The sequence below is a fragment of the Calypte anna genome, chromosome Z (genome assembly GCF_003957555.1).
Source record: "Calypte anna isolate BGI_N300 chromosome Z, bCalAnn1_v1.p, whole genome shotgun sequence".
NCBI lineage: Eukaryota > Metazoa > Chordata > Aves > Apodiformes > Trochilidae > Calypte > Calypte anna.
The window spans coordinates 73,098,662-73,125,055 of record NC_044274.1 but is presented as its reverse complement, the minus strand read 5'-3'; the positions used below and the strand labels follow the sequence as shown (position 1 = coordinate 73,125,055).

Below are 26,394 nucleotides of genomic sequence, written 5' to 3'. Positions count from 1 at the left end.
TTTTGTATCAGGGCAGAGCTGAGCTGCAGAATGCAAAGGGCTGTGCAGGGGCTCATCAGCATCCCTGGGGTGGGAAGCAGGGAATTGTCCATGGATTTCCCTGCCTGGGAAGGTGTGAGCTGGGCTGGTGAGAAGCAGGGAATTGTCCATGGGATTTCCTGCCTGGGAAGGTGTGAGCTGGGCTGGTGGGAAGCAGGCAGAATTCCCAGCTGGAATGTGACAGGAACGAGGTAGAACTTCTCAGGGTTTCAAGTGCAAAGGATTTTATGTGCTTCTTACCTTGCCTTCCACACTATTGAGTCAATGGCTTGCTCCTGAGAATTTCTGTTTATTTGGGAGTTTGTCTCATTCCCTGAATTTCCCAGGAATTTGGGTGTTTCTACTCCTCAGCTTCTCTCAAAATGGTACCACAAGTACAGTGGGCAGTCGCATTAATTACTCCTATCCTTGGAGTTTAAGAAAAACACAGATGCATATTTCTGTCTCCATAATACTTTTCGTTTGATACCTTTTATATTTAAAAATAAATTTAAAAAAAATCATGGATGCAAAACCGTTGAGAATGGTTTTAATGCTGCACAAACGCTCTGTTGCATGGGAACGTGCATCCCCAATTCAGCCCAGCTGAATGTTGTCCTGGATACCCAGAATTTGGCTTTCCTTCTCTCCCAATTAACTTGCTTTTTTACTGATTCTGCTTGAGAGGCTAACAGTTAAATCACTTTTCAATTTGGTAATTAATAACTTTTAAATTTTGTATTCTCAGGGAAATGAAGGATGTTTTGAGTTTGGTCACTGTGGAGTGATAAACACTGAGGTAACTCCTTTATGCAGTGGAGTCAAACAGCAGCAATATATATATATATATATATATATATATATATATATATTCATATGTCATTTATAATTAGGCCCTTAAACCCTTCCAGGACAATCCTATAAATCAGTGTTAAGGAAAATCAACACTCAGCTGTGCCATGCTTCCATGTGGAAGGATGGATTCACAGGCAGACCATGTGCAGCAATGCTTCTGTCCCTTAGTTCAGGGTTAACCTCTGAAGGTTGTCTCCTTTTTTCCAGACTTTTTCTTGCTTTTTGAAGCAAATCAAGCCCCACAGTTGCTGCATTTGTAAGCACTCTACTGCTACCACTGTTGGCTTGTTGTTTGGTTTTTTTTTCCCAGTCAAACAAGAGGAGAAATCAACTCCCTCAATAAAGCAACTGCTCATCATTATCTTGCATTGTGTTGTTTTGACACAGTTTATTAGCTACCTCTAATGATTCAGTAACTCCTAACAACCAGCCCAGGTCTTGCCTCGGTTAGTGATGTGGTACCAGTGTTCATGGTGCTGTCACTACACACTCTGCAGAGCTGGAGGAATTTACAGGGAATTTTCTCCCCTCTGGAACTGATGGAGCTCATCGGGCAGCACCTAACACCAAGGGACTTGTTTCCTTCAGGTCCTGGTAAGAAATCTGCTTGCAGACTTGCCAGCCAACCCTTCAAGTTTAACTTCCCTCCTAGCAGGATGTACTCTGGTGGAAAACTGGTGTGAAAATTAACACTGGTGTTGATTTTTGAGGCTGCAGAACAACATGGCTGGTGACAGCATCCTACAGGGAGAGGGGAAAACAACATCAGGTCTGTCTATGGGTGACTTCTTTCCTTAACTCAATTCTGCTTCTCACTGCTTCCTCTTGCTGTTCAACCCTCTGGGAGGTCACTTGCTTTCTGTTTTGTTCAGGTCTTTCTCAATTTTCTTCTTTTCAAGTTTTATCCTGGTGCTTTGTATTTGTCTGAGCAGATCCAGAGACTCACGGATGGATTGAAACCCTGGTAGAACAGGAACAAGGAATTAAACACATTAAAAGTTTCTTCTTCTTTTGTTTTTTTTTTTCCCCAGAAGTAACTTCCTGACCCATGTGCAGTACTGAGGACACAATACCCACTTTATTTCCTCATTTTGTTGAAATCCATGGATGTGCACCAACAGTTTCTGCCCCTGTGCTCAGCCCTGGGGAGGCCACAGCTTGAGTCCTGTGTCCAGTTCTGGGCCCCTCAGGAAGTTCAGGAAGGAGCTTGAGGTGCTGGAGCAGGTCCAGAGAACAGCAAGGAGGCTGTGAAGGGATCCAGCAGAATTGCTGTGAGGAAGGGCTGAGGGAGCTGGGGGTGTTGAGGCTGGAGAAGAGGAGGCTCAGGGGAGACCTCATCACTCTCTCCAACTCCCTGAAAGGAGGTTGGAGCCAGGGGGGGGTTGGGCTCTTTTCCCAGGCAACTCTCAGCAAGACAAGAGGGCAGGGTCTCAAGTTGTGCCAGGGGAGGTTTAGGTTGGAGATTGGAAAGAATTTCTTTCTGGAGAGGGTGATCAGGCATTGGAATGGGCTGCCCAGGGAAGTAGTGGATTCTCCGTGTCTGGAGATCTTTCCAAAGAGCCTGGATGTGGCACTGAGTGCCATGGGCTGGGAACCACGGGGGGAGTGGATCAAGGGTTGGACTTGATGAGCTCTGAGGTCCCTTCCAACCCAGCCCATTCCATGATTCTATGATTCTATGATTAGGATCAAGCTTCTTGCTCCAGGAATCACCTCCTCCAGGCCTTTGGACAACACCAGCCATGATCCCACAGAGGGGTTGACATCAGAGTTGTGGAAGAAAGAAAACATTCCCTTGAAAACCCAAGGGTGTTGTTGGCCTTACAGCACATTTGTTCTTTCACTGGGAAATGGTGTTTTCTTTTTGTTTGGTTTGGATTATTTTTAGTTCGAGGTCCTTATTTTGAATCCAAGATTCCAAATATTTGGGTTGGAAAGGACCCTAAAGACCACCCAGTCCCACCACTGCCATCAGATCCTGGTTCTGTTGGTGCCATGGATCTCCCAGAGCTTCAGCAGTAAGAACTTTGCCTCCTTGGAGATCTTTGCTGCTTTGTTCTTCAGTTCTGGGAGAACAGGAGCTCAACTTTTGGTTTTTTTTTCCCAAAAAGAGGACTCCAGGGCACCTTTTTCAAGCCACTGTATGGCCAAATATTGCCAGTAAAGACTGGAAAATCAGAATTTGAGCTGCTGTTACCTGTCTGAAGGTTGCAGTAACTTCCAGATTCATGGTTCTTCACGTTTCTCCAGCGGTGTTGACTCATTAGCAAGCAGCGTAACAGAGGATTAAAATTAATTATATCTTCCTCTTTTTTTTTGTAGGTTTTTTTTTCCTTCAGTGCTTATTGTAGTGTGGCAGCTGAAGACACAATGTTCTTTTTTGAATGGTTTTCCAACGTGGGTTGATTTTATCACTGCTACACTTGGGTTGTGCTCAGCCAGGTCATTGCCCAGTGCTCTGAATTTTGCAAGTTCCAGGCATTTCCCTGATTCCCAAGGTGCTGAAGCACCAGAGAGACCCAAGGGCCATTCCCATGCCCCTCATGCTGCTCCTCACCCCTCCAGAACCCTCTTTCCCCTCTTCTTTAAGGGCTCAGCCCCTGCCAGAGGACAGTCCTGGAGGCCAAGGATGGCCCAGGTTTGGTGCAAAGGGATCTGTTGTGCCATTAACAGGCAGGAATCTCTCCTGCCAGCATCTTTTGTTCTGGGGTTTCTCTCTTTGAGATGCCAAACCTCCCCATGTCAAGCAGGACAAAGACTTTTTATCTTTTTTTTTGTTTTGGTTGTGTTTTGCCTCATGGCCAGGCTGCAGGTGATGAAGGAACTGGAGGTGCAGTAAAGAGCTGAGGTCCTCTCCTGCAGGAGGTGTTGGAGATGAGACCCAGATGCTTGAGTTCCAAGTGAGGACACACGAGACATGAAGCCCTTGTGCAATGGTTCCTGGACATCTGGTGCCTTGGAGAGAGGGCTGAGGGAGTTTTGGTGGTTTTCTGGTTGGTTGGTTGGTTTGGTTAATTGGTTTTGGTTTTTTTTTTCCCTTTTTTCTTTTCTTTTTTTTTTTCAGGCTTGGTGGGTTGCAGAGATGTGATGGCAGTGTTGAAGAACAGGTTGGATGAAGCTTTCTGCACCCTGGTAGGAGGGGTTCTTGCCTCTGGAGGGGGGGGTTGGATCTTGATCTTTAGGGTCCCTTCCAACCCAAAACATTCTCTCACTGTTTAATGCAGAGAGTTTCCCCTCTGAGCCATCCACAGGCACCTGCACCAGGCATGGTCCATGTTGGGTGCATCCATATCCGTCCTCATCCACCTTGAGAATGGGGAAAAAAGGTGGGAATGACCCAAAACATGACCTCAGCAGCAGGACCTGTGCAAAAGAGAATGACTTCTGCCTCCCAGGAAGGGTGGAAGGAACCTGGTAACAGAGGAACCCTAAAAGCAATCTGGAAAAAAAGACATGGGACTGGATCTGGGTGCTGGCAAAGAGAAGCTGTCCAACCCCTGCCCCTCCAGGTGTGGGGTTTTGGGGGGAAAAGCCATGTTTTCAATTGTCTGCCTGTCTGTGCTGGAAAGGAGCAGGAAGTTCCTGGGGAAATCTACTTTAAAAATGAGATGGGAGGATGCCCACCCTCACCTGCTCTGTATTCATCCCGGATTTCCTCAAGCTCCTTCCCAATCTGCCTTTCCAACCTGGTGATTCTTGCATGGAGGCTTTTCCCATCACTTTTCATCTGGTTCAGCTGCTTTTCATATTTCTGTGGTTTATCCATTTGCTCTGCCTTCAGTGACAGGAGCAGGAGCTTTTCCTCTACTCTTTTTTCTGTCCTTTCCTTCGAATACACAACAGAGGAAAGGCATTAAGCATCTCCACATTCACCCATCTCCAGCTTCCCAACCCCATCCCTGACAGCCTGGAGTGAATCCAGGGGAGGACTGGTCCTCCAGACATGTGTCTGAGAAGAGAAGAGAAAGAAGAGAAGAGAAGAGAAGAGAAGAGAAGAGAAGAGAGAGAAGAGAAGAGAAGAGAAGAGAAAGAGAGAAGAGAAGAGAAGAGAAGAGAAGAGAAGAGAAGAGAAGAGAAGAGAAAGAGAAGGAGAAAGAGAAGAGAAGAGAAAGAGAAGAGAAGAGAAGAGAAGAGAAGAGAAGAGAAGAGAAGAGAAGAGAGAAGAGAAGAAGAGAAGAGAAAGAGAAGAAGAAGAGAGAGAAGAGAAGAGAAAGAGGAAAGAGAAGAGAAGAGAAGAGAAGAGAAGAGAAGAGAAGAGAAGAGAGAGAAGAGAAGAGAAAGAAGAGAGAGAAGAGAAGAGAGAAGAGAAGAGAAAGAGAAGAGAAGGAGAAGAGAAGAGAAGAGAAGAGAAGAGAAGAGAAGAGAAGAGAAGAGAAGAGGAAGAAGAGAAGAGGAAGAGAAAGAGAAGAAGAGAAGAGAAGAGAAAATGTTCTTGGGTGACTTTAGAGCACCCTCCAGGAAAGCTGGGGAGGGACTTGGGACAAGGGCCTGGAGGGATGGGACCCTGCGAGGGGGAAGGGTTTGGAGCTGGGAGGGGGGAGATGGAGAGGAGAAATCCTTTGGGGTGAGGGTGCTGAGCCCCAGGTTGCCCCCAGAAGCTGTGGCTGCCCCATTCCTGGCAGTGCTGAAGGTTGGATGGGGCTTGGAGCACCCTGGGCTGGGGAGGGGTCCCTGGATTGTCCAGCTGGGACTGGATGAGCTTTAAGGTCCCCTCCAACCCAAACCCTTCCATGATTCCTTGCTGATTAAGTGGAGGAGCATTAATTATGGTTGCCTGATCCCTGGAAGCTTTCATGGACACCTTGGATGGGGCGTGGAGCACCCTGGGCTGGGGAAGGGGTCCCTGAGCATGGCAGGGGGGTTGGGACTGGATGAGCTTTAAGGTCCTTTCCAACCCAAACCAGTCTGGGATGCTGTGATAACTGGGGGAGACTTTACTTTGTGGGATGCCTGGAAGATTGAGGGATCTCCATCTTTGGAGATACTTAAAACCCACTGGAACAAAGCCCAGGATCTGACTCTTTTGTTTTCTTTGCTGTTGTTTGGCTGGGAGGTTGAACCTCATGACTTCCAGACATTATGGATGTGTGACTTCTGTAACTCACCATTTTTCTGACCCTGTACTGATGCACCTGCTTTTCTCTTAAATCTTGGATTTTTTTTTTCCCTGTGTGATTTGGTACCTGCTAGAATCCAGGTGACATGAGCTGAGCTCCTCACTCCCAGCCCTGGGGTCTGCACCCTCCCCCCCATTTCCATGGATTTCCATCCTGAATCCTTACCATTCTCTCCTTCACCAGCCCAAGCAGCTGCTGCCTCTGCTGGGCTTGGTCTTCTTTAGCCCGTGCCAGCTCTGCTTCTGCCCACTTCTGATGAGTCTGCAGATGATCCCTGAAGTCACTTAGAGCTCTTCTCAGCCTAAAATTAAGATTATTTATTTTTAATAGCAGTACTAAGGGTTAAAACGTGTTACAGTGAAGCTTTGAGTAAATTGTCTCAGAAAGCCCCAAGCTTGGTTATTTTATTCAACATCATCCTGAAGGTTGTACCTGCATGATAAAATGTGATAAAAAACTTTAGGGAAGTATCAGAGGGCTGGGAAGTGATAATTTATTTCCCATTTTAATTAACTCTCTTCGGAGGGGATGAGGAAGTTGCAGCATCCTTCTGAACATTCTCCTGATGGGCCCTGGGCAGAGCAGCAAAAAACATTTCTGGTCTGGAAATGAAGTTCAGCAGTGGAAAAAAAAATGTTTCTAACTTAAAAAAATAAAATAAAAAAAAAAAAGGGGAAGGAAAGGAAAAAGAAAAGAAAAAGAAAAAAAGGGAAGGGAAGGGAAGGAAGGGAAGGGAAGGGAAGGGAAGGGAAGGGAAGGGAAGGGAAGGGAAGGGAAGGAAAGGAAGGGAAGGGAAGGAAAGGAAGGAAAGGAAAGGAAAGGAAAGGAAAGGAAAGGAAAGGAAAGGAAAGGGAAGGGAGGAAAGGAAAGGAAAGGAAAAGGGAAAAAGGAAAAGGGAAAAGGGAAAAGGGAAAAGGGAAAAGGGAAAAGGGAAAAGGAAAAGGGAAAGGGGAGAGGGAAAGGGGAGAGGGAAAGGGGAGAGGGAAAGGGGAGAGGGAAAGGGAAAGGAAGGGGAAAGGAAGGGGAAAGGAAGGAGAAAGGAAGGGGAAAGGGAAAGGGAAGGGGAAGGGGAAGGGAAAGGGAAGGGAAGGAGGGAGGGGAGGGGAGGGAGGGAGAGGAAGAAGAGAAGGAGGAAGAGAAGAGAAGAGAAGAGAAGAGAAGAGAAGAGAAGAGAGAGAAGAGAAGAGAGAGAAGAGAAGAGAAGAGAAGAGAAGAGAAGAGAAGAGAAGAGAAGAGAAGAGAAGAGAAGAGAAGAGAAGAGAAGAGAAGAGAAAAGGAAACCCCAAACAAACAAACAAACCAAAAGCCCCAAATCCCACCCAGAAAACAACAAAAAACCACCACCAAAAGAAACCCCTCAAAAATCTGCAAATTTCCAAGTTAAGGGGAACTTCACTGTTCATATTTCTTATGCTGCAAGATGGAATTTACAACATGAACCACGACCAGATGTGAACTTAAATCCAAGCTGTAGCCATATATATATGTATATATACGTAATTTTCATGCTTATGCATGTGACCTGACTGCAGGAGTGCCATGAAAGATTTAATACAATTATAATACTTTCTAGCACATTCCTGCATGCAACCAACAGCCCCTTGAAACCTGTTTGGTTCTCAGTCAGGATGCAAACCCGCAGGTGAGGAGCAGGATTTTACAGCTGGGCAATGCACTTGCAGCACAGGCTTTCTGCTTCCTTTAAAGCCATGTGGCCTGTCCTGGTTTGGGCCAGGATAAAGGTGATTTTCTGTCTTGTACTTTTGCTTTTAGCTCAGTCTCTTGTAAGCAGTTGCACTTGCTGAAATTAACAGCAAGTTTCTCAGACAGTGTGTGCTTCTAGGATTGATAACACTTGATGTTTATAGTTACTGCTAGAGACTGGTGTGCAGAGCCAAGGACACTGCTCAGCTCTGAGGAAAACATTTTACCATCCAGGAGGATACAGAGGTCCCACCTGAGCCCTCCTTTGGGGAGGAACAGACAAGAGAGATGCCAGAACTGACCAAACAGAGGATTCCATCCCATATACGTCACACTCAGTATAGTTTGAGGGATCATGAGGGCCGAGCCAGATCTTTTCCGGATTTCCAGATTTCCAGACTTCTGGATTTCCTGATTTCCCTTCCTCCCTTCCTTCTCTCGGCATCCTGGAAGGATCCCATCCATTCATCTGCCTGTGGTCCTGATCCATCCCAGCCGATATCTGTGTGTTCCTGCCTCCAGTTCCCAACTGCTGCCGACTCCAGGATTCCAGCCTGGACTTTCCCAGGGCTGCCCTGCAGCCTCGGTGGTGACGTGAGAGTTATTGGGGGAAAGGGGGAGGAATGTGGTTTCCATTTTCCTGTATATTTGTATATATTTAGTAATTTTATCTATTTATCATTACTGTTTCATTAAAGTTGTGTAGTTTAGTTTCCAACCCATAAGTCTCTCTCCCTTATTCTCTCTCCTTTCTCTATCAAGGAGAGAGAGATTAATAGAGAGCGTCTGTTATTCGGTTTAATTGCTGGGACAGTGTTAAACCCAGTGCCCAGTGCCCAGTGTTAAACCAGTGTTAAACAGTGGCCCTTACAAAAAAAGTTTCACAGCACGTCATCATTTAAGTTTTAATGAGTGTAACAACTCAAGTTTTAATCAACAGAACAGGAAAAACCCATCTCAAGTCAGCTCTCTGTAACTAAATCACCGTGTTATTTTCCCTTTCCTCCCCTGTCTCTCTCCCCCTCCAGCTAAGGTTATAGCATGCTTTAGAATCATAGAATCGTCTGAGTTGGAAGGGACCTCTGAGATCATCAAGTCCAACCTTGGGTAAAGGTTTTCATCTTCTCGGACTGCCCAGTTAGTGCTGTTTGCAAGCACAGACATTCAAGCATCCTTTAGTCTGAGCCATCTGCTACACCAGTCTTTGCATTCACCCTCACAAGTCTTCTAGGAATGAGACTGGGGCGATGCACCAGCCTCATAACATCCAGATTTTTTTTTTTCACAGGCCCTTCCAAAACAGCGGTGGCCACTACAAAGCAGGATTCCCATGAAGAAAAACTGAATTTCCAGATGTAAGTAAAAGCAAGGTTGATGGATTAATATGGAGAGAAATATACATAGAATAGAGCTGTGAGTTTTACCTTACTCAATGCACAAGACTGCACCTGAAGAGTGCATTTACCTGCTGCAATTGCAGAAAGTCCTGGGAGCAGGGATTCAAGTGCTTATCCAAGAATCAGCTAATTCTATGTATTTGCACAGTCACACCTCTTATTTTGCATGGTCAGACCTCTTAAGTTCATTCCTGCCCTTTTCAAAGTTCATTTCTGAGTAACATAATGCAAAAGAAAGAATAAATTTGTTGTCTTCCTGGAGTTGGAGAGGTAGGCAACTCCAAACAGCTTCCATACTGCCTGACCACTGAGAAGTCAGGAAAAAAATAGGAAGGAAGGAACAAACTTCCACATTAAAAAAAAAATTTAAAAGTCACCTAATCAAGGAGGACAATAAACAATAATAATATAATAATAAATAATATAATAAACATCATATATATAACATCATATAATAAACATAATATAATATAAATAATATAATAAACATCAGCAAATTCACAGATGACACCAAGCTGGGGGGGAGTGTGGATCAGCTGGAAGGCAGGAGGGCTCTGCAGAGGGACCTGGACAGACTGGAGAGTTGGGATGATCCCAAGGGGATGAGGTTCAACATTCCAAGTGCCGGGTCCTGCACTTTGGCCACAACAACCCCATGGGGAGCTCCAGGCTGGGCACAGAGTGGCAGAAAGGGACCTGGGAGTCTGGATTGCCAGGAAGCTGAAGAGGAGCCAGCAGTGTGCCCAGGTGGCCAAGAAGGCCAATGGCATCCTGGGCTGGCTCAGGAACAGCGTGGCCAGCAGGTCCAGGGAAGGGATTCTGCCCCTGTACTCAGCGCTGGTGAGGCCACAGCTTGAGTCCTGTGTCCAGTTCTGGGCCCCTCAGTTTAAGAAGGATGTAGAGGTCCTGGAACAGGTCCAAAGGAGGGCAACCAGGCTGGTGAAGGGACTCGAGCACAGGCCCTATGAGGAGAGGCTGAGGGAGCTGGGGGTGTTCAGCCTGGAGAAGAGGAGGCTCAGGGGAGACCTCATTGCTGTCTACAACTACCTGAAAGGAGGCTGTAGCGAGGTGGGAACTGGACTCTTTTCACAGACGACCTTCAACAAGACAAGAGGGCAGGGTCTTAAGTTGTGCCAGGGGAGGTTTAGGTTAGATATTAGAAAGAATTTCTTCACGGAGAGGGTGATCAGGCTATGGAATGGACTGCCCGGTGAGGTGGTAGATTCTCCGTCCCTGGAGACATTTAAAAAAAGACTGGATGTGGCACTCAGTGCCATGGTCTAGCAACTGCTCCGGTGGGTCAAGGGTTGGACTCGATGATCTCTGAGGTCCCTTCCAACCTGGCTAATTCTATGATTCTATGAAACAACCAGAAGTTCATAAATAAAATTAACTACTACAACTTGAAGGTGCACTGCACCAAACAACCAACTTACATCTTCTGTATCCCAATTAAAACACTTCTCAACAACACTCCAATGCCTCCCTCCCAGGAGCAAACACCTGCAATTTAAAGTATACTGGCACATCTCTTTGCTCAGAAAGGGCTCCTAATAGTTCTGCTGTAAATACTGGCAGGGAAAGCATAAGTGACACAGTTCCTCATAAATACCAATATTGGCACTGCTGGTATTTAATATCACCTTCCCAAAGGCTGAGAGAAGATGTTGTGGGTTTTGTTTTTTGTTTAACACAGCGATTTGGGGGAAGGGATAATTACCACCAGCAGTCACTGGGAATGGGGTAAAGAAAAACAGTATTGATAGGAAAACCTGTGAGTGTTTTGCTACAGCAGTTTGCCTCTTCTCATCATCTTCCACAGGAGCAGCAGTGTTAAACAGTGGGATTTTATCACTGTTACTCATTTTAGCACCTCTGGAATTAGATTTTTACTTTTTTCCCAAGAATTCAGAACATGAAGGACTGAGTTTATCATTTCTAGTCCTACCAGGAACACAGGAACACACACACACACACACACACACACACAGAGCACTGATCCAGGAGCACTGATCTTTGTTCATGATAAAATAAAATTATATTGTGATGCTGCACTGAAACCTCTCTTATGTGGTTGGTTGATTATATTTATTTATGTGTGTATATGTATCTGTATCTATATGCATATGTATATGTGTATCTGTACCTATATCTATACCTATGTATCTATACATCTATGTATTAATGTTTATATGTCTGTATCTCTATCATCTATATCTGTCTATATCTGTCTATATCTGTCTATATCTATATCTATATCTATATCTATATCTATATCTATATCTATATGTCTATATCTATATCTATCTATATATCTATATCTATGTATCTATATCCATGTCTATATCTACATCTATATCTATATCATCTATATCTATATCTATATCTATATCTATATCTATATCTATCTATATATCTATCTATATATCTGTATCTATATATCTATATATCTATATCTATGTCTATATCTATATCTATCTCTATATCTATATCTATATCTATATCTATCTATATCTAAATATCTATATCTGTCTATATCTATATCTATGTCTATGTCTATGTCTATATCTATATCTATATCTATATCTATATCTATATCTATATCTATATCTATATCTATATCTATATATGTCTATATCTATATCTATCTATATATCTATATCTATGTATCTATATCCATGTCTATATCTACATCTATATCTATATCATCTATATCTATCTCTATATCTATATCTATCTATATATCTATCTATATATCTGTATCTATATATCTATATATCTATATCTATGTCTATATCTATATCTATCTCTATCTATATATCTATATCTATGTATCTATATCCATGTCTATATCTACATCTATCTATATCTATATCTTTATCTATATCTATATCTATATCTATATCTATATCTATATCTATATCTATATCTATATCTATCTATATCTGTCTATATCTATATCTATGTCTATGTCTATATCTATATCTATATCTATATCTATATCTATATCTATATCTATATCTATATCTATATCTATATCTATATCTATATCTATATCTATATCTATCTATATATCTATATATCTATATATCTGTATCTATGTATCTACATCTATATCTATGTATCTATATCTATGTATCTATCTATATCTATATCTATACCTATATCTATATATCTATATCTATATCTATATGTCTGTATATAAAATCAGGAGAACAGGGGCCTCCTGCCCGTTATTTAAGATTACAGAACAAATTCTGGGGACGTTTCTGTGGTGGGCAGAGGTTTAATTAACCACCAAGAACAGAACCCAAGAACTGGGCCCTTCTTGCTGGCAGGTTCTGACCCAAACCTCGTGTAGCTGGCACTGGACTTTGCTCCCCCATTTTCCCCCAGGGAGGAAAAAGGAGGAAGAAAGAAACATTTAAACCTCAAAATGAACAGTCTTTCCAGCCTGTGGTTTCACAGTGAGGTTTCCAGCTCAGCTCCTGTTGATGGAAGAGGCAACCCTGGCTCTGAAGATGCTTTGGGTGTGCCAGGTTTTATGCAAAGCTCCACTTCTGTTCCAGAAGTTAGAATTTTATCTCTTTTTCTATTAAAAAAAATACATTAATCTGACTTATGTCTCAGAACAGAACACAGGGAAGGAGGCGAACATTCCCAGAGGGCAATGCTGGTTTAATTTATTTTAATTTAATTTAATTTGGTAAGAGCTGAACACCTCAGGGTGCAGTAAATGTTTTGGACTTTGTGCTAAGGACACTACACCAGCCCATCCCAGAGCCACCTCTTTACCAGCTCCCTCCTTCTGGTCACAGTTTTAATGAAGTTTCATTAAATTCTGAGAAACTCCATTATTCCTCCAATCCAGTTTCCCCCTTTCTTTTCTGCATTGCTCCATTTTTTTTCCCCTTCTCTCTTATTTTGGTTTAATTTCTTGTCCCTTCCACACTGATCCCCATGGTTCACTTCTCTCTCTTCCTCCTTCCCTTTTCCCCATTTTAATCCATTGCTGCTCTACCCCCACTCACCCCAATTCCTTTTCTTCTTCTCCTGATGAGAACACTCTCGAGCTCCAAGTTCCAGCCTGTTTTTACCTCTTAATACAACTCAGATAAAAATCTTAATTAAAATAAACCATTATTCAAATACTTCCTTTTAGGGAGTGGAATGATTGCCTTCGAAATACCCTTAGTAAGGGATTATCATAATTATATTTTTAATTATTTGCACTGTCTCTGCTGTTCAGTGCTGGTTTGTCTTGTTCTGGATGTGGGTGCCAGATGCTCAACACATCCTCCCCCCCTGAAACTCATCAGGATGACCAGGGCACCCTGCAACTTCTGAAATACCCTGAAATGGGCAAAAAAAAAAAAAAAAAATACACTGCCTGAGTCAGAAATAAGTCAGAATCCTGTGGGGGGATGAGGTCAAGCTTCAGCTTGGGGTACCCACCATAAGTGCATAAGGAAAATATCTTGTTCTGCACCTTGGCATGTCACAAATTAGCCCTAATTATGATGGTGAATTGTTTCTTTGTACCTGGTGCCTCTCTGCAGTACAGGAAGTTAATTGGCTTTGTACCTCTCCTCTCTCAGGGTGGAATTTAGAGCCTGGGTTTAGCAGTCAGACTTGCAGGGAAATCTGCTTTAATTCTGAATTTTCATCATTTTGTGGCATGGATCTTCCCCAGCATCCTCTTTGGATTGGATGCTACTTAATTAATGGGCTTGTTTTGCTGTTTCATTGCAACCTGCTCATCACACTGGAGGATTCCAAGTGAATTATCAAAATTAAAAAAAAAAAACCAAACCAAAACCCACAAAACAACAACAAACCCATCACCTACTTGAAATCCAGGAGCTGCATTTCATGGTGTTGATCTCCCTGAACTGTCTTTAAAGTCGAGCTCTGGTCAGAGTTGGAAGTCTCTATCTTGCCTAATAGCTGCAAGACCTAATGGGAATTCAGCAGAAAAAGCCTTTATCAGCCACAATTAGCTTTAAGTTTCCATTAGGACTGCAAGCACAGAAATGATGGGAAAAAAAATAATTATTCGAAACAGATGATATCAAAGTACAGCTGCACACACAGACACACAGACACAAAACAAGAAAAAAAAAAAAAAGAAAAAAGGTAATTTTCTCAGAAGTCATTAATTTCATTCAGGAAAGGCTGAAAACTCAGAGTCACTGAGGCTCTAACCCACTGAGGGGACACCAAGGAAAGCAAAGGGAGGAGAGGAACTGAAGAAGGAATTTTTGTGAGGGGTGGGACAAGGAGGGAAATGTTTCCATCTGGAAGAGGAGATCTGGAGGAGAAATTCTTTAATTTGAGGGTGCTGAGCCCCAGGTTGTCCCCAGAAGCTGTGAAGAAACCCAGAGAGCCAGGGATGCTCAGGAGCAGGGACAAGGACCTCAGCCCAGGTGCAGCAGGGGATGTGGATGCTTTGAACTAGCATCAGGTGCCAGCTTAGTGCTTCAGGCATCAAATCATTCCAAATCATGGAATTCCAGATTGGGTTGGGTTGGGAAGGACCTTAAAGCCCACCCAGTCCCACCCCATGGTCAGGGACCCCTCCCACAGCCCAGGGTGCTCCAAGCGCCATCCAAGGTGTCCATGAAAGCTTCCAGGGATGAGGCAACCATAATTAATCCTCCTAGACTTAATCAGCAAGGAATCATGGAAGGGTTTGGGTTGGAGGGGACCTTAAAGCTCATCCAGTCCCAGCTGGACAATCCAGGGACCCCTCCCCAGCCCAGGGTGCTCCAAGCCCCATCCAACCTTCAGCACTGCCAGGGATGGGGCAGCCACAGCTTCTGGGGGCAACCTGGGGCTCAGCACCCTCACCCCAAAGGGTTTCTTCCTCATGTCCAACCTCAATCTGCCCTTTTCAAGTTTTAAACCATTTCCCTCTGTCTTCTGGCTACAAAAGGATCTGAGGATCCCCAGCTCCTGAAATACTTGTATGGTATCACCTTGTCTCCACCAGGAACAACACTGTGTTCTGTGGTGTCATGGAAAAACCTTTTTTTGTTTGTTTAATTAAAAGTCCTGATGTAGTGCAGAAATACAATGTCAGCCTTGGAAAGTAGTCATCAGTTAGGAGAGGAAGAGATAGAGAGATAGATAGATAGATAGATAGATAGATAGATAGATAGATAATAGAGAGATAGAGAGGTAAAGAGATGGATAAATAATTAGGTAGATAGATAGATAGATAGAGAGATAGAGAGATAGAGAGATAGAGAGATAGAGAGATAGAGAGATAGAGAGATGGATAAATAGATAATCAGGTAGCTAGATTGATAGATAGATAGATAGTTAGAAAGGTAGGTAATTAGAAAGATAGATAAATATTTAGATAGATAAATAAATAGATAAATAGATAATTAGAGAGATAGATAAATAGATAAATAAATAGATGGATAAATAGATAATTAGGTAGATTGATTGATTGATAGATAATTAGATATATAAATAGATAATTAGAGAGAGAGAGAGAGAGAGAGAGAAAGAGAGATAGAGAGATAGATAGATAGATATAAAGATATAGAGAGATAGATAATTAGATAGATAAATAGACAGACAGATATGAGCAGTCAGCACTCCCTAGGTGTTTCACTGATGGCTTCTCTACTCACCTTCTTCTCAAACTCAGTGGCACAGCTCTTGAGGGCAGAGTGAAGGCCATAAATCTGTTTATCAGTCTTCTGTGCCTCGTGCTTGGTCGTGCTGATGTCTGCTGACAGCTTGGCCATGCTGGCCTCACACCTGCAGACAAACCAGAGAGAGCAGAACCTTTGCTGGGGGGTGGCTGGAACAGATCAAACCCAGCTCTGGAGACTGGGAAATATCTGCCCTGCTGGCCTGAGTCATCCTGGATTTCCCACCATCCCATGTCAATAAATCAGATGGAACCTGATGTGCCAGTGAATGGAATCTGATGGATTCTGAAGGAATCTGAATGGAATCTGATAGAATCTGAAGTGCCCAGATCAGCATCAGCATCCTGTGCAGGTTTTGGATGCCCATGGGGATGCTGGAGACACAGACACCCAGCCTGCCCTGGTGGGACCTCAAAAAATGTCCTTGCAGAAATAAACCCCCCCCCCCAGTGTTGTGCAAGGAGCCCTTGGGGGTTGCTGCTTGAACTCTCCCAGTGGCATCCAGCAAAGTACCCTGCCACAATTAAAAGTGGAAAAAATGAACAATTGGAGGGAGGAGGAATTAATCAAGGAGCCCAGGGACTGATTAATATTCAGATTTTCTTCCCAGGCAGTATGATTGGCTGTCCCAGCTTCTGTCTTCAACATGTGTACACTCCACATGGGTTATAGTCCATGTATATGTATAAATATAAAATATAGCTTTTTATTAAAATTACATAGAAATTTAATTTTTTTTTTATCTAATCATGGAATCCCACAATCCCAGACTGGTTTGGGTTGGAAGGGACCTCAAAGCTCATCAAGTCCCAACCCCCCTGCCACAGTCAGGGACCCCTCCCACAGCCCAGGGTGCTCGAAGCCCCATCCAACTTTCAACACTTTCAGAAAATGGGGAAAAAAACATGGAGAGAAATGGATGTTCCAGTGTTTGCTGCCATCAGAGCTTCACTCTCCAAACCTGAAAACAAGACAGGAGCTGGGAGGGTGGGTGAGACCCTGCCCCAGGGAATGGGGGGTCCCTCTGTGGATGAGCAGCATCACAGGGGATCCAGGGGATTTTTATGCCTGGATATGGGACATGTTGGGGTCTGCAGTTGGGGTGCAAGGTTGATGAGTGGCTGTTCCCACACTCCAGCTGCCCCTTCCAGCAGAGACATTGTCAACAGGATGCAACAAACCCCCCAGCCAGGCTGGCAGGGGGAGGTGGGGGGTTAGAGCATCCCTGTGTGTCCATCTCTGCCCAGCCCCTCAGCTCTGCTGACCCCCACTCACCCCTCTGGTTCTGCTCAGGACTTTCCCTCCCCACTCCCAACCTCCTTGCTGTGTGCACAGTAATTAAATTCATTAATACCACTGGGCAGGTTGTGTCCCCAAGAGCCTGGGGGACACCTGGGGCTTGCTCAGGTCTGGCTGTGATTTGTTGTCTGACATAAAGGGGGGTTCAGCAGCTCTGGATGAGATGATGGTTTCCTGGTGGGTTTATCATCTCATCCAGCCTATAAATTACAAGCTGGAAAGAAGTAAAAGCCTCTGGTGGGTACATCTCAGCTTTTAGTAAGAGGGGGGGATATTGCTACCTCAAGGAGCTTCACCCTCCAAAGCCATGGAAGGAAGAGTTTCCATGGGACCTGGTGTTGTGCTGCATTTTCTGAAGGGTCAAAGGGATCCCCAGGTACACACCAGGGATTTTGTTTGTCCACTGACACGTTGGCCTTTTTCTCTGAGCAGCAAAGAAGTCCAAGAGAAAAACAACACGACCTAAGTGTGTAAAGAAGCCCCTTGTTCACTCATTTGTGCATTCAGTTATTCTTTTCTTGGGCAGGCTGAAGAGAATGGCTTCATATTTATCAGAAGTGTGTCTTTTTTTTTTTTTTTTTTTTTTTTTTACAGTTAATTATTTAATTCTTATTTCTGTAATACATAATTCCATGCCAGAAGGAATTTGTTATTAAGGATACAAATAAAATGAGTAGTTAATTCAATAATGCCACTAAAGCTGAGATGCTGAAGGCTGTTTTGTTTTTTTTGTTGGTTTAGTTTGGTGGTTTTTTTTGAAGATCTATTTGACACATAAATATTACCACATGTAGAACTGTAGTCAGAAAGTAAAAGATTTAATGGACAAACACTTCAGTAGCTGTCAAGAGTTCTCCACAAGTTGTTTTTGTGAGGGAAGATAGAGCAAAAGAATCAATTTGAATGACAAGAGCCAATCCACATGAATTCTTAACACAGCAGAATACAGGAGGGGGATGAATCATCTGCTGTGAGAAAGAGCAGTGGCTCCATTTCAGGTTCATTTCATCCCAAATAGCCTTGGGTAAAGGCAAAGCCACAAACCAAGAGGAAAACTGTCCCTGTAAGTCTGGGTTTGGAGGATTTGTGTTAATTCAATAAATGTAGGTGATGTGAAGAGGTGCATGTGTCTCCAGCAGCCTTGGGCTCTCTGGACATTTTAAACCCTGAAATTCAGGGCAGGGGGGGTAGGTATAGATGTGAAAAATCAAAATCCTGAGCATCACTGCAGTGGCTCAGTCTCCATCCTCAGCCAGGAGGCTGGGGGCAGTCAGGGATTGGTATTTCCAGAGGGAAACCTCAAGGCAAAACAGGAAAGTGCTGCTGGTGACCACTGACTCACACAGTGATGCTCTGAGGATGCCACTAACTGGGAACCACTGGCAGAAAACCTCAACACATCCCAACAGTGGGCACTCTGCTGGAGCATCAGCACTGCCTCTGCTTTGCCAGGATGGTTGGTGGAAACCTGCAGTTCCCTCTTCCCAGTCCTTAAAAAAAAACCTAACTGGGTCTAAGGACTTGACTCCCTCCCACCACAGTTACAGAATGGATGGGTTGGAAAGGGCCTTAAAGACCATCAAGTCCCAAGATAAAACTCCTTGAGTCTCCCCTCTTACACCTCCAAACCCTTCCCCCTCATCCCATCCCTCCAGACCCTTGTACTATGTCTTGTCTCTTTTCTCTCCTCTCCTTTCTCCCTCCTCCTCCCTTCTCCCTTCTCCCTTCTCTTTCTCCTCCTTCTCCCTTTCCCCTCTCCTTCTCCTTCTTCTCCTCCCTTCTCCTTCTCCTTCTCCTTCTCCTTCTCCTTCTCCTTCTCCTTCTCCTTCTCCTTCTTCTCCTTCTCCTTCTCCTTCTCCTTCTCCTTCTCCTTCTCCTTCTCCTTCTCCTTCTTCCTTCTCCTTCTCCTTCTCCTTCTCCTTCTCCTTCTCCTTCTCCTTCTCCTTCTCCTTCTCCTTCTCCTTCTCCTTCTCCTTCTCTTCTCTCTCCTTCTCCTTCTCTCCTTCTCCTTTCTCCTTCTCCTTCTCCTTCTCCTTCTCCTTCTCCTTCTCCTTCCTTCTCCTTCTCCTCTCCTTCTCCTTCTCCTTCTCCTTCTCCTTCTCCTTCTCCTTCTCCTTCTCCTTCTCCTTCTCCTTCTTTTCCTTCTCCTTCTCCTTCTTCTCCTTCTCCCTTCTCCTCCTTCTCCTTCTCCTTCTCCTTCTCCTTCTCCTTCTCCTTCTTCTCCTTCTCCTTCTCCCTTCCCCTTCTCCCTTCTCCTTCTCCTTCTCCTTCTCCTTCTCCTTCTCCTTCTCCTTCTCCTTCTCCTTCTCCTTCTCCTTCTCATTCTCATTCTCATTCTCATTCTCATTCTCCCTTCTCCTTCTCCCTTTTCCTTCTCCCTTCTCCTTCTCCTTCTCCTTCTCCTTCTCCTTCTCCTTCTCCTTCTCCTTCTCCTTCTCCTTTTCTCCTTCTCCTTCTCCTTCTCCCTTCTCCTTCTCCTTCTCCCTTCTCCTTCTCCTTTCTCCTTCTCCCTTCTCCTTCTCTTCTCCAGCCTCAACACCCCCAACTCTCTCAGCCTGGCTCCAGAGCAGAGCTGCTCCAGCCCTCCCAGCACCTCCATCACCTCCTCTGCACTGGCTCCAACAGCTCCGGGTCCTTCTGCTGATGGGGACCCCAGAGCTGGACACAGCTTTACCCCAGGGGGGTCTCCCCAGAGCAGAGCAGAGGGGACAATCCCCTCCCTGGCCCTGCTGCTCACACTCTGGGGATGCAGCACAGGACAGGGGGGGTTTGATGGCTCCTGCTCAGCTTCTCCTCACCCAACACCCCCAGCTCCTGCTCCTCAGGGATCTCTATAGACATTCCCCACCCCTGGAAGTATTCACGTCCATTTGGGATGGGGCTCTCAGCAACCTGGTCTTTTGGGAGGTTTCCCTGCCCATGGCAGGGGGGTTGGAAAGGGATGATCTCAAAGGCCCTTCCAACTCTGAAAATTCTATGGTTCCTTCTCTGCCCAGTCACTGTTTGTGCTGTGTATTCCCCCGACCCATGGGCAATACCTTGAACTTGGCTTTGTTGAGCTCCATGAGGTCTGCACAATCCCATCTCTCCATTCCATCCAGGTTGGGATAGGACCAAAGCCATCAGGTGATGAATTCATCATCAGATGATGAGTTTGGTGTTATCACAATATCTTTTATGTGCAATTATGTGTGTGTGTGTGCTCTGGGATTCTCTCCTCTAACCTTGGGCCAACCAGTGCACCCAAAAAATGGGCAAGGAAGGGAGAGGAAGATGGATCTCATTAAACTGCTGTTGACCTCACTCAGTGCTTGACCTTGGTTTTCTTCTGCTTGATTTTGGTTTTCCTCAACCAAGTAGAAGTGAACTGGTCATTTTTTCCCCAGTTTCCCTCAGTTCTCTGAATTTTCTTGTTTCCCCCAAGTGTTTTTGCTTCCTCTCCTAGAGGCCCCATGTTCCACCAGAGAGGGTGGGGAGGGACCCCAGGGAAGGATGGCAGAGGGGAAAGAGGAGCAGGACACTTCACCCATCAAATGCTGTGGCTTTGCTAAAAGCACAGACCTAGGCTGGAAAACATCAGGAGGCTCTTCTTGTAGATTCACCTCCTGCTAAATAGCCAAAACTTCTATATGTAAAAAAAACCAAAAAACTTTTTCCTGCCAACTTTGAATGTGTTGGCTTCAGCTTCTCATTTTGGATTCTTGGGTCTCTTTGCAGCAGTCTGGAGTCCTGCTGTGCCCTGTGATTTATTTTTTTTTTCTTTCTCCCCTGGTAGTTATACAAGGAAATGAAGACATCTTTGGATTTGATGTGATTTTTTTAAAATATAAACTATACATAGATCTATCCTTCCCCCAGCCAGAGCTTTTCCTCATCACAACTTCACATTCCTGGCTCTTTTTTTACACCAAGCTGTTAATTTCAGAAAGGGGACTCTGGGCTGGGTACAGCATTCTGGTACCCATCTCTTTGCCCTCCAAGGGGCTACAAGAACCTCCCAGGTTACTGCTCTCTGCTTCTCCTGCCCAAGACCCCACTCCAAGAGCTCGTGGTCAGTTCTTCACCTCCCCAATTCCCCAAACTTCTCAGAGGGCACTTGGTGGTGGAACAGCCTCTTGTTGGGATTATAAAATACATTTATCTTCTATCAACCCACATTGCCAATATTCCTGGTTATTCTCAGATACCATCTTGTCCTTCTTTGACCCGTTTTTTTTGCTGTCTTACCCACAAATGTCAACAGCAGTGTTTTAGATGAAAGACACACAGCTGTCCTTCTGGAGTTAAAGAAACCAAAACAATAAAACCCCACAAGACTGTAAACACATCAGGTCATGGAGATTGCTCCCGTAATTATTATTTTTGTCTCTTCTGGATTGTCAGTCCCCACAGTTCTTAACCCATTGGCATTACACAGCACTTTAATTTTTTTTTTCCATTTAACCATAACATTGTGTTACCAAGTGCCCCACAGAACCTCTGTTACCTCTCTGCAATCCCTTCCACTGACAAGAACTTCTGATCTCTTCAAAAGAAGAAATCAAACTTGTTCATCACGACCTGCTTCCTAAAGAAGGAGGCAGAAACTTTAGTGAAAAGGGGGGAAGTTTAAGCAGGGAAAACAACCTCCTCAGCTGAGCCCTAACCAGACTGGAGGAGAAAAAAACCTCTCCAAAATACCAAGTGTGTGCTGAGGAATAAGGTCAATATAGTTATTTTTCCCAGGCTTGATTATTGTTCTGAGTGTGAAGCAGAGATCTGGCTCTAAGATGGGGATGTAGGATGAGAGCAAAGCACATCCATGCCCACTCTGTGCACAGCATGAGCACCAGGGGGGGGATCAGGGTCACCACTTACCTGGCCACCCTCCCACGCAGGTCTCCAAGGCCCTGGATAAATTTATAGTCCAGACTTTGCACAGCAAAATTAGTTTCTGCTGCGGCACCATCTCTGGTTCTTATTTGTCTCTCCAAAACCTGTGAATTTAAGACCATTAATGAAATTACTTTTTTCTGCTTTGTTTTAGACTTTTTTTCTTTCATTCTTTTTTTTTTTCTTTTCCTTTTCCATTTTCATTTTGATTTTCTTTTTCTTTTTTTTTTTTCCCTATCCAGAATATGGGTTCAGAGCACCACTTAGGGCAGCAGGTCTAAAAGCTTAATTTTTATTTTCCTGCAGAAAGTAACATATCATTTTCCTCTAAATATATATATTTGCAGAAATAATGTCCATTTGCCCCTTAAGAAGGTGCTTTGTGTTGAAAGGTCTAGCATGCACAAATGCAAGATTACATATATAGGGGAAAAAAATTTCTTCTTGCTTTCAAGCACCCACAGGGTTGTGCAGCCCATCATAAATATAAAGGTTTTTTGGGTTTTTTGGTTTTTTTTAAAGTCAGTTTCCTGCTGCTGGGTGGGCAGGAGATGGGAGGCTTGTTGGGGAGTGTGGTTCCTGATAGAGATAAGGTAACATCATATCAGTATTGGGGATCCTCAAATCATTGTGTAGCCAGAGGAAAGGGAAATGGTTGAAAACTTGAAGAGGGGAGACTGAGGTTGGAGATGAGGGAGAAATCCTTTGGGGTGAGGGTGCTGAGCCCCAGGTTGCCCCCAGAAGCTGTGGCTGCCCCATCCCTGGCAGTGCTGAAGGTTGGATGGGGCTTGGAGCACCCTGGGCTGGGGGAGGGGTCCCTGGATTGTCCAGCTGGGACTGGATGAGCTTTAAGGTCCCCTCCAACCCAAACCCTTCCATGATTCCTTGCTGATTAAGTGGAGGAGCATTAATTATGGTTGCCTCATCCCTGGAAGCTTTCATGGACACCTTGGATGGGGCTTGGAGCACCCTGGGCTGGGGAAGGGGTCCCTGGCCATGGATAAAGGATGGAATTGGATGAGCTTTAAGGTCCTTTCCAACCCAAACCATTCTGGGATCTCTGCCCTGTGCAGTTTTCTCATGTTGCAAATGCAGGGATGCTCAAGTCCCAGGTCATGAACTGCCCATGGCATGTACAAAAACACAAAAAACCCAAAAAGTCCTGCACAGGAGAGGATTGGGCTCCAGGGAAGGGCTGGGGCTGCTTTGAAGGAACCTCACAAACCCACACATCCCTCAGCATTCCTGCTGGTCAGTATAAGCAGCTCGTTAGGATCTTGTTTTACTATTATGGTCTTGTTTCCTGAGTAAAAAATTTTAAAATTATGTATTAAAAACCTCATCTGGGTGACTCATGAGTGGCTCATCCTGACGGGGTCTGAATGTGTCAGAAGAATTAATTAATTTCTGGAAGCCCACGTGCAGGCACTGTGACCTTTTGCAGATGCAGAGGGGATGGATGCTCAAACCTCAGGTGGTACAGGGAGGCCCAGGGCTGATGTCTCAGTACCACTCAGCTCTGCAGAGCACTTCACCTGCCCACAGCACAGCTTTTACCCCTTTTATTTTAATGCAAACCTGTTATTTATGCAGAAATAAGTGTGGCTTTTATTGCCTTTTTATCCGAGTTCCCCACTGGGTGAATTAAAGAAAAAAAAACCCAAAATTAACCAAAACGAAACCAAAACCGAACAACCAGCCAAAGAAAAAAACCAACCCAAATAAAAAATAATAAACAAAGCAAAACCCAAACCAACAAACAAAACCTAAATGAACAAACAAACAAACCAAAAAAAAAAAGGAAAATTTCAGCTGCAAATGCTTGAAGTTTGGCCAAGTTGCTTTAGGTGGATTTGCTCATCTGAGTGATTTCAACCCCAGATCTCCTCTCCATCCCCCCTCTCAGAGCTGGAAACCCTTTCCCCCTGTCCTAACTCAATAAGAAGTGAAATACAAAGCTGGAACCCCTATGGATTTATTTTTTTTCTGCACCATACACCAGTATTCTCAGGGGTCTGGGTGTGCTGCACACCCCCAGGGTGTTTTTTGGCTTTTTTTCTGACAGCCCAAACCTGATGGGTGAGATCTGTGAAGAGGAAGGCAGAGGATGGGACCTCCCCTCCCTGGCAAGGCTGGTGCCTCAGCAGCCTCCTTTTTGTTGATTTTTTTTATTTATCAATATTCTCCTCTTCCAGCCACTTCCCTGGGATGCTGGCAGCCTTCCTGCCCCAGGCATCACCACCCCTGGGAAAGGAGAGCCCCATGCACATGGGGGTGGTTTTGTCAAGGCTCTGCTCATTTTTATTTTTCTGGGCATTTTATTAGCTTTGGCAGAGGTTTGGTTTTACTTGGGCTCAGCTTTTCATTCTTGGTGGTGAAGACCTAACAGCATCTTTCCCAAAACAGGCTCTGTTATTTTATTTATTTTTTTTTTAAGGATATTCTTGCTGCTTTGGGGAAAGATTTGGAGTATGAGTGAATCACGTTTCTTAGCAGATGCTCTTTTATTTATTTTTTTTTTCTCCTCTTATTTTTTTTTTTTAAATGCTTGAGAAACTGACATTACTCAACCACTCCCATTTGCTGGGTACCAGGAGGAATTCTCCAAACTTCCACTGATTCTGTGGTGGCTTTGACTGAATATCTTTTCTCTGTTGTCAGAACCCTCAAATCCTCACAAAGCAAAAGAGCACCTGGGATCAGGACTCAGAGAAAAGCAATTCACAACCCAGGGGAAAGATGAGATTTAGGTGCTGATAGCACCTTAGGCATTTATTTCTCTTTTTGTTCTCCCTTACAGAACAATCCTGTATGTGTTTGATGTAGGTAGGGTTCCAGGTATCCCAAGCCAGTGGTTATACAGCACTGCTTAGCACCACAGTCTCAAAACCTACAAAATAAATTCACTGTGAAATGAACACAGTTTTGATTCAGGTGAATTTCAGGTGAGCCAGAACAACAAAATATTCCTCCAGGAAAATGAAAGACAGTGTTGTGAGTTCAGTGGCAAATTGTAAGGCACTTAACACCCCAAAGGACAAAACAAATCCCTGGAGAAGTTTATTTCATGGCTTTTTTTTTTTTTTTTTTTTTTTTTTATTTTACACCTTTCCCAAAAGGAAAAGCCAAGTGGTGCTGGCCAGCTTCACCCACAAATGTGACAAATAACAGCAAATAACTGGCTAAAAGCCAGAAAAAGGTAATCTCATGAATTTCCAGCACGGAATCCTCAATCAGTTTAAATAAAATGTGTCCCTGGACCTCATTCCCAGCCTACTCTGAGCTTTGTGAAGAGTTTCACCAGCACTGGAATGTGTCTGCATGAGGAGGTTGTGACAAAGGAGTCCAACATCAGGACTATGAACACCAAGGGTAAACCCAAACACATCACTGAAAGTACAGATTTCTCCTGATTTCCCTCAAACCTGATCTCCCACTCTCTAGAAAAAGTGAAAGCAAACAGAATCTGAACCCTTGGATTAAAACAACCCCAAAACCACAGAATCATGGAGTGGTTTGGGTTGGAATGGTCCTTAAAGCTCATCCAGTTCCAACCCCCTGCATGGGCAAGGACACCTCCCACTATCCCAGGTTGCTCAAATCCATTCATCAGCTTTTTTTCACTTCATTTTATTTTTCTCACTTACTCTTTTTATTTTCCCCAGTCTCTTCCTGACTGTTTCCACAATTAACTGCGAAGGTCACAAAATTTAACTACAACTTAACAATCAGGCCCAGTGTTTTCTTTCTGCTCCTGAAACCAACACCAGTGCTCAGTGCCCCAGGGGTTGGGCTGCACCAGGGCCATGCTCCCTGGTGTCTGTGTTACCTCAATGTCCTGGCTGAGCTTTTTGAGGATGCTGGTGATGGCCTGGACCTGGTTCTCCAGCAGCCTCCGGGCTGAGGTCTCCCCATGCTGGTCACTTTTGCTTCCTTGGAGGTAGGAGAGGATGTCATCCTTGATCTGGAAAGCCTGCTGGAGCAGGAAAGCTGTAGTCCTCTCCTGGATGGACAACCTCTCTTCCAGCAGGTGAGTCCTGTCCCTGGGGTGAGGAGGAGGGGATGGGTCTCTCCTGCCAACACCAGAACACTCAGTGTCACATTGGTCATGTCCAGTGGTGCTCTTGGTGGTCTTGGTGGTCTCCTGCCCACACTGGGAGATGTCTCCACCTTGGCCACCCAACTGTCCCCTCTAGCGGGGCTGTGATGCTCCCACCCCTCACTCCTGCATCCCTCTGAAGTCACAGGGGATGACACCCTCCCCACACAGGGATGACACTTAGACTGACAGAAAGGGCATTTTTGCAGCTAGCTCTCAGGCAAAAAAAAACCTCACACAGAGTGTGAGGACCTGGGGTTATGATTCACAGGCTTTGAGGTACTCGCATATTGCTAAAAGTCCTCGTTTTAAGCTCTTCTTATTGCATTTGAAAGAAAGGCAAAAATCAACACGGAGCTGTTGGA

General features: G+C 44.5%; 1 protein-coding gene across 1 annotated transcript in view; it reads right to left on the bottom strand.

The window, feature by feature from the left end:
- Positions 1–26,394, bottom strand: part of FAM81B (family with sequence similarity 81 member B) — a 61,929-nt gene that overhangs the window by 587 nt on the left and 34,948 nt on the right. The window contains exons 3-9 of the mRNA XM_030467635.1: positions 25,760–26,003; positions 21,916–22,034; positions 15,736–15,865; positions 13,941–14,047; positions 6,156–6,291; positions 4,504–4,699; positions 1,730–1,834 (exon numbers count right to left, since the gene is read on the bottom strand). Coding sequence (XP_030323495.1) covers positions 1,730–1,834; positions 4,504–4,699; positions 6,156–6,291; positions 13,941–14,047; positions 15,736–15,865; positions 21,916–22,034; positions 25,760–26,003 — 1,037 coding nt within the window. The remainder of the gene's footprint in view (positions 1–1,729; positions 1,835–4,503; positions 4,700–6,155; positions 6,292–13,940; positions 14,048–15,735; positions 15,866–21,915; positions 22,035–25,759; positions 26,004–26,394) is intronic.